At 47.0% G+C, this 14,767-nt stretch overlaps 1 protein-coding gene across 1 annotated transcript in view; it reads right to left on the reverse strand.

Annotated features, from left to right (window-relative positions):
• Positions 1–882: 882 nt before the first annotated feature.
• LOC145358902 (interleukin-12 receptor subunit beta-1-like) overlaps positions 883–14,767 on the reverse strand; it is a 39,126-nt gene continuing 25,241 nt past the window's right edge. Inside the window, exons 5-10 of the mRNA XM_080213277.1 lie at positions 9,238–9,407; positions 5,484–5,626; positions 4,694–4,727; positions 4,417–4,533; positions 3,007–3,111; positions 883–980 (exon numbers count right to left, since the gene is read on the reverse strand). Of these exons, the coding sequence (XP_080069403.1) occupies positions 883–980; positions 3,007–3,111; positions 4,417–4,533; positions 4,694–4,727; positions 5,484–5,626; positions 9,238–9,407 (667 nt within the window). The remainder of the gene's footprint in view (positions 981–3,006; positions 3,112–4,416; positions 4,534–4,693; positions 4,728–5,483; positions 5,627–9,237; positions 9,408–14,767) is intronic.

Below are 14,767 nucleotides of genomic sequence, written 5' to 3' on the forward strand. Positions count from 1 at the left end.
TTGCAATAAAAGTTAACAAGCTAATGGCTTTGCTCATCATTTCCTTTACCTGTCGTTTATCTTTCTATGTTTCTTGTACAAGCACATACAAGTCTGTCTGAAAATATTTGGAGTTGCTTATTTTTAAAACTATTTGACTTTTCTATTTGCATTGCCAAAGGGAATAACTTCACACTCCCAGAATTGAGACTCCATCTGCTCACTCATCCCGTGGCTGGAATTCTCCAGGACCAACCACGTTGCGATGCAAAGTCCTGCCTGAAACTGACAGTCCTTCTGGCCTGTGATGATTCCTGCAGTGGCAGATTGGACTGTTAAATCCTGGCCCATTTGTCTGTAGCTCAATGGAGCCACTTTGTGGCCTTACAGCTTGGACAGCTGCTGAGTTAGGGACATACAGATATTGTGCTTTGACATGTGTCTTGATGGCAAGATACCTTCACACTCGGATTTTGTCAGAGATTTACCACACTGTAACCAAGCTGCGTCAAGAGTCGGAACCTGCCTGCGGATTATCCATTGTGCCTCAACCCCTGGTGTCAGTAGGCTGGTTTGTACCTTTAGGAGGTGCAGCAGGGATGGAGACAGTCTCAGGCTGTGAGTCTCCCACTTTATTAAAGGCGACGATTGATATGTTGTACGGTGCCAGTGAGATAGCGGTCTGGTAGCTGGAATTCTTGCGGAGTTCTCGAGTGAAGTTGCTTCCAGTGACAGCTGATTGGAAGTTGAGTCTGTATCCGGTCACTCTAACCTTGGGTTGAGTGAGGGGCTAAAGAAAACAGTTCCATTGTTAGTGAAACCAGGATCAACAAGGAAACTTCTCTTTCTTTCTCTCTCATGTGTTTAACTTGGTTCCCCTTAACTATATCCAGGTCACTCACCTTAGTCACTCCCTGTGGTAACAGGTTTCACATTCTCACTGCCCTGGTTAAATGTTTCTTCTGAGTTCCCTTTTGGACTTATTAATGACCGCCTTTGATCTAAGAAACAGCAAGAAAGGCTGTACAATTTGCCAATGGAGACTCGGTTTGGGTTTCGCCAGGGACCTCATTCCAGCCTTGGTTCAAACATGGACAAAAGAACTGAATTCCAGGCATAAGGTGAGAGTGACAGCCCTCAACATCAAGGCAGCATTCGACTAAATGAGGCATCAAAGAGCCCCAGCAAAACTGGAACCAATGGCAATCGGGGGAAAGTCTCTGTTGCTTGGAGTCATCCCTGGTACACAGGAAGATGGTTGTGGTGGTTGGATTGTCTCAGCTCCAGGACATCACTGCAGGAGTTCCTCGGGATAGTGAGCTGGGCCCAACCATCTTCAGCTGCTTCATCAACGACTTTCCTTCCAGATCAGAAGCGGGGATGTTCGCTGGCAACTGCACAATGTTCAGCACCATTCACGACTCCTCAGATACTGAAGTAGTTCAAGGCCAAATGCGGTAAGACCTGGACAATATCCAGGCTCAGGCTGACAAGTGGCAAGTTACCTTCATGCCACACAAGTGCCAGGCAATGACCATCTCCAACAAGAGAGCATTTGGCACGTCACAACATTCAGGGCCATGGACTGGTGAATGGAGGAGGTTAGGTGTTTCTCACGTGTCAGTGCAGACTTGGTGTGCCGAAAGAACTCTTCTGCACTGTGTGAGGAGACTCACACATGCCCTGGGATGGAACATTGAAGATATAAAGACAGGCTTGGGTTGTTTTGAAGCTTAAGATTAAAGTTCATTCATTAAGGTCACAAGTTGGCTTACATTAACACTGCAATGAAGTTACTGTGAAAATCCATGGGTTTCCACACTCCGGCACCTGTTCAGGCACACTGAGGGAGAATTTAGCATGGTCAATCCATCTAACCTGCACTTCTTTCGGACTGTGGGAGGACATCGGAGCACCCGGAGGAAACCCACGCAGTCACGGGGAGAACGTGCAAACTCCACACAGACAGTGACCCAAGCCCGGAATCGAACCCGGGTCCCTGGCGCTGTGAAGTAGCAGGGCTAACCACTGTGCCACCATCCTGCCCTCCAGAGCACAGAAGACTGAGGGGCAACCTGATTGAGGTGTTATGAGGGGCATGGATAGGGTGGATAGGGTTGAAGGGTCAGTTACGAGCGGACAAAATTAGAAGTGAGGGGTGGGAGGTTGAGGGGGGAATTTGAGGAAAAACCTTTTTACTCAGAGGGTGGGGATGGTCTGGAATGCACTGACTGGGAGGGTGGTGGAGGTGGGATGCCTCACATCCTTTAAAAAGTACCTGAATGAGTAGTTGGCATTCCATAACATTCAAGGCTATGGGCCAAGTGCTGGCAAATGGGATTAGGTGGGCAGGTCAGTGTAGACTCGATGGGCCAAAGGATCCCTTTGCACTGTAGGAATCTGTGATTCTATGATTCTGCTCCTGATGGGCATGTGTCAATCTGCCAGTGTCACACACTCTGGACACTGGCACCCAGCCCCTGAACGCCAGCCCTGCCATCAGCCCTCACCCCCCCCCCCCCTCCTCCCCGATGCAGATTTCCCTCCTGCCCTCCCTCCCCCCCATCTGGCCCTGCCCCCTTGGCACTGCCTGGTGAGCAGTGCCAGGCTGGCACCATCCAAGGGACACAGCCCTCCTGCCCTGGGGGGTCTCAATGGCCTCCATTCCTACCAGCAAGTCCATCACATCTGGTCGCCCGCAGCTGGGGTCAATCCCCGCTGATGGGAGCCTTCACCGGCAAGGTCAGAGTGCCAAGTAAACCCGAGCAAACCCGTCTGGAGCTCGCTAAACACATTGAAATGAGATCCTGAACATTGAAATCAACCTGCGCTGTTCCCAGGCTGATTGTGTAGAAACATGGTTCAGAAGATTCGTGACCTCGCGGCTACCAGCGGGAGTTTGACTATACCTCCTGCCCCACTGCGTTACTCGGCCAGTGAAGCGGGGCTGGAAAATCGCACCGAAAGAGAGAACAAACAAGGACAGGGGAGAAGGAAAGGCAGAGACAGAGAGAGAGGTCAGTTTACCAGCCGAGCTCACCTGCCATTGCAGTTTCACATTCCTCTGGCCAGGACAGTTACGACTGCCCTCATCGATAAATTCCCAGTGAAGCTGCGGACTTTGGGTGATTTCTGATAAAGAAATAAAATCACTTGATTGTAAGTCCTGTCTGTCAGAAACTGTGAACATTAACCGTGCAGGAACAGCCTTCCCAAGACGGTCAGCAGCTGGTTTATTCACAATGTTTGTAAACCATCTACCCCGTCCCCACCCTCACCTTTCCACCCTGATCTAAACCCTGACCCCCATCCTGACTTTTCCAACCTGACCCCCAATCCTGACCTTCCCTGACCCCCATCCTGACCTTTCCACCCTGAGCCCCCAACACTGACCCTCCAATGCTGAACCCCCCAACTCTGACCTTTCCACCCTGACCCCCTACCCCGACCTGCCCCCAATCCCGCCACCCCCCGACTCTCCAACCCTGGTCCGCCCATCCGCCCCCCGCACCCTCCCCCCCACCGAATCTGACCCCTTACCCTAACCCTGAACCCTGACCCTCCAACCCTGACCCACCCACCCTGATACCCAACCCTAACCCTCCGGCTCTGACCTTTCCATCCTGACCCCCCCCAACCCTGACTCACCCCCTAACCACCCACACCCTGACCCTCTAACCCTGACCCACCCACCCTGACCCATCCAACTCTGACACCCCCACCCTGAACCCCCTACCGCGACCCCCAACTCTGACCCACAACCCTGACCCACCCTACCCTGAACCTTCCATTCTGACCACTCCCATCCTGACGCCCACCACCCTGAACCCCCACACCCTGACCCCTCCCCCACCCTGACTCTCCAACTCTGACCCTCCAACCCTGATCCTCCAACCCTGACCTCCCCCACCATGACTCCCAGCCCTGACCCCTCCATCTTGACCCCCAACCCTGACAACCCCCCCAACACTGACACCCCCCCCAAACCTGACCACCCCCCCCCACCCTGCACCCCCCAACCCTGACCCTCCAAACCTGATGTCCCAACCTGACCCCTCATTTTGTGATTCAAAGAGCAAAGACCTCCCCTTCATAAAACCATGCTGTCTGTGACTCATAAATCCAATTGTTTCCAAATGTGAGTTAATCCTGTCCCTTAGAATCTTTTCCAGTAGTTTCCTATCACTGACGTCAGGCTCACCGGCCTGTAATTTCCTGGATTATCCCTGCTGCCCTTCTTAAACACTGGAACAGCATTGGCAATCCTCTAGAACTACATCTGTAGCCAATGACAATACACTCAGGGCTTATTCAAATGATGACCCATTAAGTAAACCTAACCTCATATGACCCCTGACGTGACTGCCAGCCACCCCAACCAAACCAGCACACTGCCCTGCTCTGTTTTCTGATGAAGATATTTTCCAGTTTTATAACCTGGCGGAATGAAGATCTCTTCACTCCATTCACTCCAGATGCTTCCGTTGGCGCGGAGAATCCTTCGCATCTGCAGGTTGTAGAATGAAGGAGATTCCAGATGTATCGTGCAACTATCTGAAAACATCACAAATGAGTCAAAAACAGAGTCATTGAATTGAAAAACTATCAAATCCTTCTGGTTCCCGAACCCTCCCACTGCTCTTTCTGTCAGATTTAAACTCCGCAAGAAGCTTAATCCGGAGTGGGAAATGGATTTTGATTCTGAGGACATTACCTTCTCTCGTTGATTCACTCGAATTGCAGATTATCTGCAAAAAGAAATCAGATTAAACTGAATTACTGTTAAAAATCAATGAATTTTAATTGTATTCAAGACTATCAGTTTTTGCATAGGCAGATTTAATGATGAAAATTATCTTTCAGGGAATGATGACAGATCTGCGGGTTCAACTATTAGCCAAGAATGAATATACTTGCTTTAGAATGTCACACCCGTGGTGTCCCTGTCCTGGGAATGTTTGATGGGGACAGTGTAGAAGGAGCTTTACTCTGTATCTAACCCCATGCTGTCCCTGTCCTGGGAGTGTTTGATGGGGACAGTGTAGAGGGAGCTTTACTCTGTATCTAACCCCATGCTGTCCCTGTCCTGGGAGTGTTTGATGGGGACAGTGCAGAGGGAGCTTTACTCTGTATCTAACTCCGTGCTGTACCTGTCCTGGGAGTGTTTGATGGGGGACAGTGTAGAGGGAGATTTGCTCTACATCTAATCCTGTGCTGTACCTGTCCTGGGAGGATTTGATGGCCTGTTTATATCCTTCAGTTGTATAAACAAATGAAAAACATCGCTGTGCTGATTTGTAAACTATTAATGTGGCAGAGAACTGAGAAAGTCTGTTCCTTGTTAAATCGTTTGGGAGACAGAGGGCGGGATTTTCCGGCCATGCTTGCCCCAAAACCGGAAAATTCCCGCCCGATGTCAGCAGACCTTTGCATGGATCAGCCTTTGCCCGCTGCGATTCCCATGGCAGGTGGGATGGGAAAATTCTCCCAATATTTCCTTTTACCTGGTTCCACTTTCCCGAGTGCTCTTCTTGATACCGAATTTGATTGGAGATCTTTCCGAGCTCCGGATTTTTCCAGCTCAGTGTAAGCCGTCCTGCTGCCCTTGCCAGTGAAATGTTCTTTCCCCAAGGTGCGTCATACCTGACTAAAATGGGAAGGGTTCATATAAAGGAGCATTAACCTTAATTCAAGTTATGTGTTTCTTGACAATGTTGTCCCCTGTTCCCAGCTGCCTCACTTCATCAAATTGTTCAGATTGGCAGTGATGGAGCCACACTCCTCACAGGCTATTTCAGTTTATGTTCCCTTTGCCATGGGAATAGTCAATAACACCGAGACAATGCCTGAGGAAAAGAGAACCATTGACTGACTTACATAGAAACTTAGAAACAGGAGGAGGCCATTTGGCCCTCCTAGCCTGCTTCGCCATTCATTTTGATCATGGCTGATCATCGAATTCAATATCCTGATTCCTCCCTTCCCCCATATCCTTTGATCCCTTTAGCCCCAAGAGTTATATCTAATTTCTTCTTGAAATCAGACGTTTCGGCCTCAAGTACTTTTTGTGGCAGTGAATTCCACACATTCACCACCCTCTGGGTGAAGAAATTTCTTCTCACCTCAGTTCCAAAAGGTTTACCCCTTATCCTCAAATTATAACCTGTAGTTCTGGATTCCTCCCACAATTGGGAACATTCTTTCTGAATCTACCATGTCTAACCCTGCTAGAATTTTATAAGTTTCTGTGAGATCCCTTCTCACTCTTCTGAACTCGAGTGAATATAATCCTAAACAACTTAATCTCTCCTCATATGACAGACCTGCCATCCCAGGAATCAGCCTGGTAAATCTCTGCTATACTCCCTCTATAGCAAGGACATCCTTCCTCAGGTAAGGACACCAAAACAATACTCCAGGTGTGGCCTCACCAATGCCCTATATAATTGTAGGAAAACACTCCTATCCTTATACTCAAATCTTCTCACTATGAAAGCCAACATACCATTTGTCTTCTTTACTGTTAGCTGCATGCTTACTTTCAGCGACTGATGCTCAAGGACTCCAAAGTCTCGTTGAGTATCCACCTCTCACAATTTACACCCATTCAAATAATCCCAGAGTGCCTAGGGAGATGGGCCTGGAAATAATATATTCTTGCTGGTTATTCTTCAAAATTCTCTAGACTCTGGAATAGTTCCCACAGACTGGAAAATAGTTAATGTAAGCCTGCTATTCAAAAAGGGGAGTAGAGAGAAAACAGGGAACGATAGACCAGTGAGCCTAATGTAGGTACTGGAGAAGTTGCTCCATTATCAAGGATTTCAAAACTCGGCATTTAGAAGGCAGTGGTACAATCAGAGAAAGTCAGCATGGATTTACAAAAGGGAAATCATGCTTGATGATTCCAATGGAATTTTTTGAGGATGTAACTAGTAGAGTTGGTTTATTCAGACTTTCAGAAAGCTTTTGACAAGGTCTCACATCACAGGCTACTATGTAAAGTTAAAGCACATGGGATTGCAGGTAATGTCTTGAGATGGACTGAAAGCTGGTTAGTAGATAGGAAGCAAAGAGTTGGCATTAAATGGACCTTTTTCTAATTGGCAGTCAGTGACTAGTGGGATTCCGCAAGGATCTGTGCTGGGACCCCAACTGTTCACATTACATATTAATGATGTGGAAGAAGCAAGTGAATGCATTATCTCCAAATTTGCAGATGATACAAAATTAGGTGGGAGGGTAAGCTGTGAGGAGGATGCAGAGATGCTTCAATGTGTTTTGGACAGGCTGAGTATGTAGGCAGATGCCGTATAATGTGGAGAAATGTAATGTTATTCAATTTAGTAGCAATAATAGGAAGACAGAGTATTACTTGAATGGGTGTAAATTAAGAGACGTGGATACTCAGCAAGACCTTAAAGTCCTTGCGCATCAGTCGCTGAAAGTAAGCATGCAGGTACAGCAGGCAGTAAAGAAGGCAAATGGTAGGTTGGCCTTCATAGTGAGAGGATTTGAGTATAGGGATAGGGATGCTTTGTTGCAATTGTATAGGGCATTGGTGAGGTCACACCTGGAGTATTGTGTACAGTTTTGGTGTCCTTTTCTGAGGAAGGATGTCCTTGCTATAGAGGGAGTACAGTAAAGGTTTACCAGGCCGATTCCTGGGATGGCAGGTCTGTCATATGAGGAGAGATTAAGTTGGTTAGGATTATATTCACTGGAGCTTAGAAGAGTGAGAGGGATCTCATAGAAACTTATAAAATTCTAGCAGAGTTAGACAGGGTCGATTCAGAAAGAAGGTTCCCAATGACGGTGAGATATTAAAGAGTTAATGTCCCCACTGTAGAGAGCAAAGTGAACTATTGGGCTTGCAAGAACGGCAGAGAAACAGCTCATGGGAGCAAACTGACAAAACAGGTTAACCACAGGCTCCAGCTTGCTGAGCCCGGCTGGGGTGTGAGTCTAACTGAGTACGTGACGATGTTCTCTTTTGCGCTAACAAATGGCATATCCTAAAGACATTATGCTAATGTTCTGATGGGTGGGGGTTGTAAGTAGTAAATGTGTATTTTAATAGGATGTTCTTTCTTATGCAGCAATTCCTGTAACTACTCGCTTCTGACTGAATCGGATGATGTGCGTTTAAGTCTTGTTTGAAATCACATCTACCTGATGGGATTGTAAACTGTTTCGAAGAGGTCAGTCTTGTTGCTTTGGGTGCTTTTTACTAACTGACTTCCAGCACTGAGCTTACGTAGTAAAGGTTAGCCAACCTACAAATAAAGAACTTTGATTCTGACAATGGTTAGCGTTTGCCTTTGTATCGAGGATGGAAGAGCTTCGCAAAAAACAAACTTAACAATGGGGGAGTCCAAAACCCAGGGGGTCATAGTTTGAGGATAAGGGTAAACCTTTTAGAACTGAGGTGAGGAGAAATTTCTTCACCCGGGGGTGGTGAACGTGTGGAATTCACTACCGCAGAATGTAGTTGAGGCCAAAACAAAGTATGATTTCAAGAAGAAATTAGGAAAAGGCTCTTGGGATTAAATGGATCAAAGGATATGGTGGGGGGGTGGTGGAAGGCAGGGTCAGGATATTGAATTTGATGATCAGCCATGATTAAGATGAATGGTGGCACAGACTCAAAGAGCCAAATGGCCTCCTCCTGTTTCTAATTTGAATGTTCCTATTTCAGGAAACCTTTGGCAAGATTACAACAGGAATTTGGAGAGGGGCAACAGAGGTTCTAGCCCATGTGAAGTGGATTTGGGACATCAACCACTGCGTTTACATCCCCCAAGCCCACCCCAGTTATATATTTAAGTGGCTGCCTGATTGCTGTAAGGGTGGGTCACATGATTTAATGGTGATATATCATAGCGGGTGTTTCACAGGCTTTTGCTTTTTGATTCATGTACAGGCAGCTGCTCCTCAATAAACCTGTTATTATTTTGAATCTACGCATGCAAATTACACCAACTTTTTGTTTTAAACCCACAACCTGAAGATAATTAGGAAATTGCACCCCCGTCAACCCATGAATTCCAAGTTTCCAAATAGCTATACCTCACTTTAGACTTGACTATAAATTCATCCAGCCAATTGGAGGCCTTGTCCATGCAACAACGCTTGGTCATGTTTTAAGCAGTGATTCCCACTGATCTGGAAATCCTGAGTGGTGATTGTCCCATTCCTGAACCACTGACCCACAGCAAGAGGAATGGGTCCTGACACAACAACCAGAATCCAACTCACTTGTGGTCTTCGGTACAACGTAGAGCTTTTCCGATTTAACTGTTGAGTCCCCAGTTGTTGCCTCCACCCAGAAGGTCAGGTTCTTTTCCAGGTACAGGTCATCACGGGGCACTACGTACTGGCTGTTATTGCCTGCCTCAAACAACCTGCATGTCTTGCACGTGTCACAGCTGAAAAATAAGAGATTGAAAGCCTAAGAGGAAAAACGTAAAATGGCAAAGTGGCCAGAGTTCCGGTGTCTCAAATCAGCCATTGATCAGGAATACCCTTTGCTGACCTTGGAGTACTCTGTGGGTAGAAACAATGTTTGAAGTATATTTATTATCACACTCATAGCTTACGTTAATACTGCAATGAAGTTACTGTGAAAATTCCCCAGTCACCACATTCTGGCACCTGTTCAGGTACACTGAGGGAGAATTTAGCGTGGCTGATGCACCTAACCAGCACATCTTTTGGACTGTGGGAGGAAACCGGAGCACCTGGAGGGCACCCATGCAGACACAGGGAGAACGTGCAGACTGCACAGACAATGACCCAAGCCGGGAATTGAACCTGGATCCCTGGCGCTATGAGGCAGCAGAACTAAACACTGCGCCACCGTGCTGCCGGGAATCGAACCTGCGTCCCTGACACAATGAGGCAACAGAGCTAATCACTGTGCTGCCGGGAATCAAACCTGGATCTCTGGCACTATGAGGCAGCAGAGCTAACCACTGTGCCACCATGCTGCCGGGAATCGAACCTGGATCCCTGGCACTGCAAGGCAGCAGAGGTAACTACCTTGCCACCATGCTGCCGGGAATCGAACCCGGGTCCCTGGCGCTATGAGGCAGCGGAGCTAACCACGATGCCACCATGCTGCCCTGATACATTCAGCTCAACACAGTTTCTCTGACCTTTCCACAAATCGACCAGTAACTCATTGGACAGGGGATTGGGAGGCAGTGGCTCAGTGACATTGTCACTGGGCTAGAAATCCAGAGAACCAGACTGGCGCCCAGGATCTCAGTTCAAATCCCACTATGGTAGATGGTGAAATTTGAATTCAATAAAGGAAGGAAATCTGCTGGCCTACATGTGAATTCCACATTCACAGCAACACCATGATTCTAACATACTTCTGAAATATTATTCCAAACACTTAAAGGAATAAATCTTGAGGAACCACCCAGCATCGGCCCAGGCACAGGAAACAGTAACGGCAAACACAGCCTTGTCAGCCCGGTAAAGTCCTCCCTGTGGGGGAGCGGTCACGCAGACTGGTCTAGCAACAGCCTGACAAAGTCATCCCCAAGGAATGTTGCAGGTAATGTCCCAGACACAACCCTCCATCCAGAAGTGGTGGCACAGTGGTACACTATTGGGAGGGTGTTACCCTGGGAGTCCTCTACATCGACTTTGGACTCTATGAAGCCTTAAGGAATCAGGTCAAATATGGGCAATGAAACTTCTTACTGGTTATCACGTACCATTCTCCTTTGGCTGATGAATCAGTATTCCTCCATGTTGAACAACAAAGAACAAAGAAGATTACAGCCCAGGATCAGGCCCTTCGGCCCTCCAAGTCTGCACTGACTATGCTGCCCGACTGAACTAAAACTCCCTACCCTTCCGGGGACCATATCCCTCCTTTCCCATTCTATTCATGCATTTGTCAAGACACCCCTTAAAAGTCACTACTGTATCTGCTTCCACTATCTCCCCCACCAGCGAGTTCCAGGCACCCATCACCCTCTGTGTAAAAAATCTGCCTTGTACATCTCGGTTAAACCTTGCCCCTCGCACCTTAAACTTATGCTCCCTAGTAACTGACTCTTCCACCCTGGGAAAAAGCTTCTGACTATCCACTCAGTCCATGCCTCTCACAATCTTGTAGACTTCTATCATGTCGCCCCTCAACCTTTGTCGTTCCAGTGACAACAAACCAAGTTTCTGCAACCTCTCCTCAAAGCTAATGCCCTCCTTACCAGGCAACATCCTGGTAAATCTTTTCTCTACCCTCTCCAAAGCCTTCACTTTCTTCTGGTAATGTGGCTACCAGAATTGAACGCTATATTCCAAGTGCAGCGTAACTAAGGTTCTGTAAAGCTGCAACATGACTTGCCAATTTTTAAACTCAATGCCCCAGCCGATGAAGCCAAGCATGCCAAATGCCTTCTTGACTACCTTCTCCACCTGCATTGCTACTTTCAGTGACCTGTGTACCTCTACACCCAGATCCCTTTGCCTGTCAATATTCTTAAAGGTTCTGCTATTTACTGTATATTTCCTATCTGTATTAGACCTTCCAAAATACATTATCTCACATTTGTCTAAATTAAACTCCATCTGCCATCTCTCCGCCCAAGTCTCCAACCGATCTATATTCTGCTGTATCCTCTGATGGTTCTCATCGCTATCTGCAAATCTACCAATCTTTGTGTCACCTCCCCCGCACCCAAACTTACTAATCAAACCAGTTATATTTTCCTCCAAGTCATTTATATATACTACAAACGACAAAGGTCCCAACACTGATCACTGAGGAACACCACTTATCACAGCCTTTGATTAAGAAATGCACCCTTCCACTGCTACCCTCTGTCTTCTATGATTGAGCCAGTTTTGTATCCACCTTGCCAGCTCACCTCTGATCCAATACGACTTCACCTTCTGCACCAGTCTGCCATGAGGGACCTTGTCAAAGGCCTTACTGAAGTCCATGTAGACAACATCCACTGCCCTATCCTCATTAATCACCTTTGTCACTTCCTGGAAAAACTCAATCAAGTTAGTGAGACACGACCTCCCCTTTACAAAACCATGTTGCCTCACACTAACACGTCCACTTATTTCCAAGTTGGAGTAAATCCTGTCTCGACGAATCTTCTCCAACAATTTCCCAACAGCTGATGTAAGGCTCGCCGGCCTGTAATTACCTGGATTATTCTTGTTATCCTTCTTAAACAAAGGAACAACATTGGCTATTCTCCAATCCTCTGGAATCTCCCCTGTAGCCAGTGAGGATACAAAGACTTCAGCAATTTCCTCCCTTGCCTCTCAGTATTCTGGGGTATATCCCATTAGGCCCTGGGGACTTGTCTACATTAATGTTTCTCAGGAGCCCCAATACCTCCTCCTTTTTGATCTCAACATGACTCAAACTAGAGGATTTTCACAGTAACTTTATTGCAATGTGAATGTTAGCTTACTTGTGACAATAAATAACCTTTAACTTTAAACGATTGACACACCCTTTCCCAGACTCATCATCTACTAAGTCTTTCTCTTTGGTGAATACTGACACAAAGTACCCATTTAATGCTCCCCTACTGAAACATTGATTACCCGGCTGGGCTCATTCCCCAATACCAGGTCCAGTATGGCTCCTTTCCTAGTTGGACTATCTACATATTGGTTCAAGAAGCCTTCCTTGATGCTCCTTACAAACTCTGCCCCATCCATGCCCCTAGCCCTAAGTGATTCCCAGTCATTACAGGGGAAATTAAAATCTCCCGCCGCAACAACTCTGTTACTTTTACACCTCACCAAAATCTGCCTACATATCTGTTCCTCAATCTCCCGCTGGAAGTTGGGCGGCCCATAGTAAACCCCCAACATTGTGACTATACCTTTCCTATTCCTAGGTCTACCCATATTGCCTCGCTGCCTGAGCCCTCCGAGGAGTCCTCCTGGAGTACAGCTGTGACATTCTCCTTAACCAGTAGTGCAACTTCCCCATCCCTTTTACATCCCCCTCAATCCCGCCTGAAACATCTGTATCCTGGAATGCTAAACTGCCAATTCTGTCCTTCCCTTAACCAAGTCTCTGTAATAGCAACAACATCATAGTTCCAAGTACTGATGCAAGCTCCAAGTTCATCTGCCTTTCCTGTTACACTTCTCACATTGAAACAAGTGAACTTCAGTCCACCAGACCCTCTTTGATTAGCAACCACCCCCTGTCTGCTCTTTCTCTGAATCTTATTGGCCCTAGTCTCTGGTTCCCCTTCAGCTAATTCACCTTTGCTTTGGTTCCCACCCCTCTGCCAAACTAGCTTAAATCTTCCCATGTGACCCTGGCAAACCTCCTGGCCACTTGGAGGAAGCACTGAGGGTGGCACGTACAGAATGGACATTGCTGCTAGACTGGGATTGCAGCAGGTGGTGAGGGAACCAACAAAAGAGTTACAGAACAAAGAGATCTAGGGGTACATGTTCATAGCTCCTTGAAAGTGGAGTCACAGGTGGACAGAGTGGTGAAGAAGGCATTCAGCATGCTTGGTTTCATTGGTCAGAACATTGAATACAGGAGTTGGAATGTCTTGTTGAAATTGTACAAGACATTGGTAAGGCCACACTTGGAATACTGTGTGGAATTCTGGTCATCCTATTATAGAAAGGATATTATTAAACTATAAGGAATGCAGAAAAGATTTACTAGGATGCTACTCGGACTTGATGGTTTGAGTTATAAGGAGAGGCTGGGATAGACTGGGACTTTTTTCTCTGGAGCGTAGAAGGCTGAGGGGTGAACTTATAGAGGTCTATAAAATAATGAGGGGCATAGACAAGGTAGATTGTCAATATCTTTTCCCAAGAGTCTAAAACTAAAGGGTATAGGTTTAAGGTGAGAGGGGAGAGATACAAAAGTGTCCAGAGGAGCAATTTTTTCCCACAGAGGGTGGTGAGTATCTGGAACAAGCTACCAGAGGTAGTAGTAGGTACAATTTTGTCTTTTAAAAACCATTTAGACAGTTACATGGGTATAATGGGTGTAGAGGGATATGGGCCAAGTGCGGACAATTGGGATTAGCTTAGGGGTTTTCAAATAAAAAAGGGTGGCATGCACAAGTTGGGCTGAAGGGCCTGTTTCCATGCTGTAAACCTATGACTCTATGATTCTAAGAGGGGAAATCGTAGATAACCTAATTCCCGCCCAAGGTACACAGGAGTGTCAGGCAATGACTATCTCCAACAGGAGTGATCTAACCATCACCCCTTGTCATTCAATAGATTCACCATCTCTGAACCTCTCACTATCAACATCCTGGGGGTTACTGTTGACCTGAAGCTGAACTGGGCATGCCAGAGCAGATCAGAGGTTAGAAACCCTGTGGCAAGTAACTCACCTCCTGAATTCCCAAAACTTGTCCACCACCTACAAGGCAGAAGTGATGGAAAACTCTCCACATGGCTGGATGAGTGCAGCTTCAACAACACTCAAGAAGCGTGACACCATCCAGGTCAGAGCAGCCCTGCTTGATTGCTACCCCTTCCAGAAACAATCACCATCCACCACCAGTGGCAGCTGTGTGTACCATCTACAAAATGCACTGCTGAGATAGCACCTTTCAAGCCTGTGCCCACTACTACCTAGAAGGACAAGGGCAGCAGATACCTGGGAACACCACCAACTGGAGATTCCTTTACAAGTCACTCATCATTCTGACTTGGAAATATATCGCCGTTCCTTCACTGTCACTGGGTCAAAATCCTGGAACTCTCTCCCATGGTAACATCACCGTGGGTGTACCTATACCCCAGG

Source organism: Carcharhinus amblyrhynchos, chromosome 26 (assembly GCF_965287045.1).
Source record: "Carcharhinus amblyrhynchos chromosome 26, sCarAmb.v2.hapA, whole genome shotgun sequence".
NCBI lineage: Eukaryota > Metazoa > Chordata > Chondrichthyes > Carcharhiniformes > Carcharhinidae > Carcharhinus > Carcharhinus amblyrhynchos.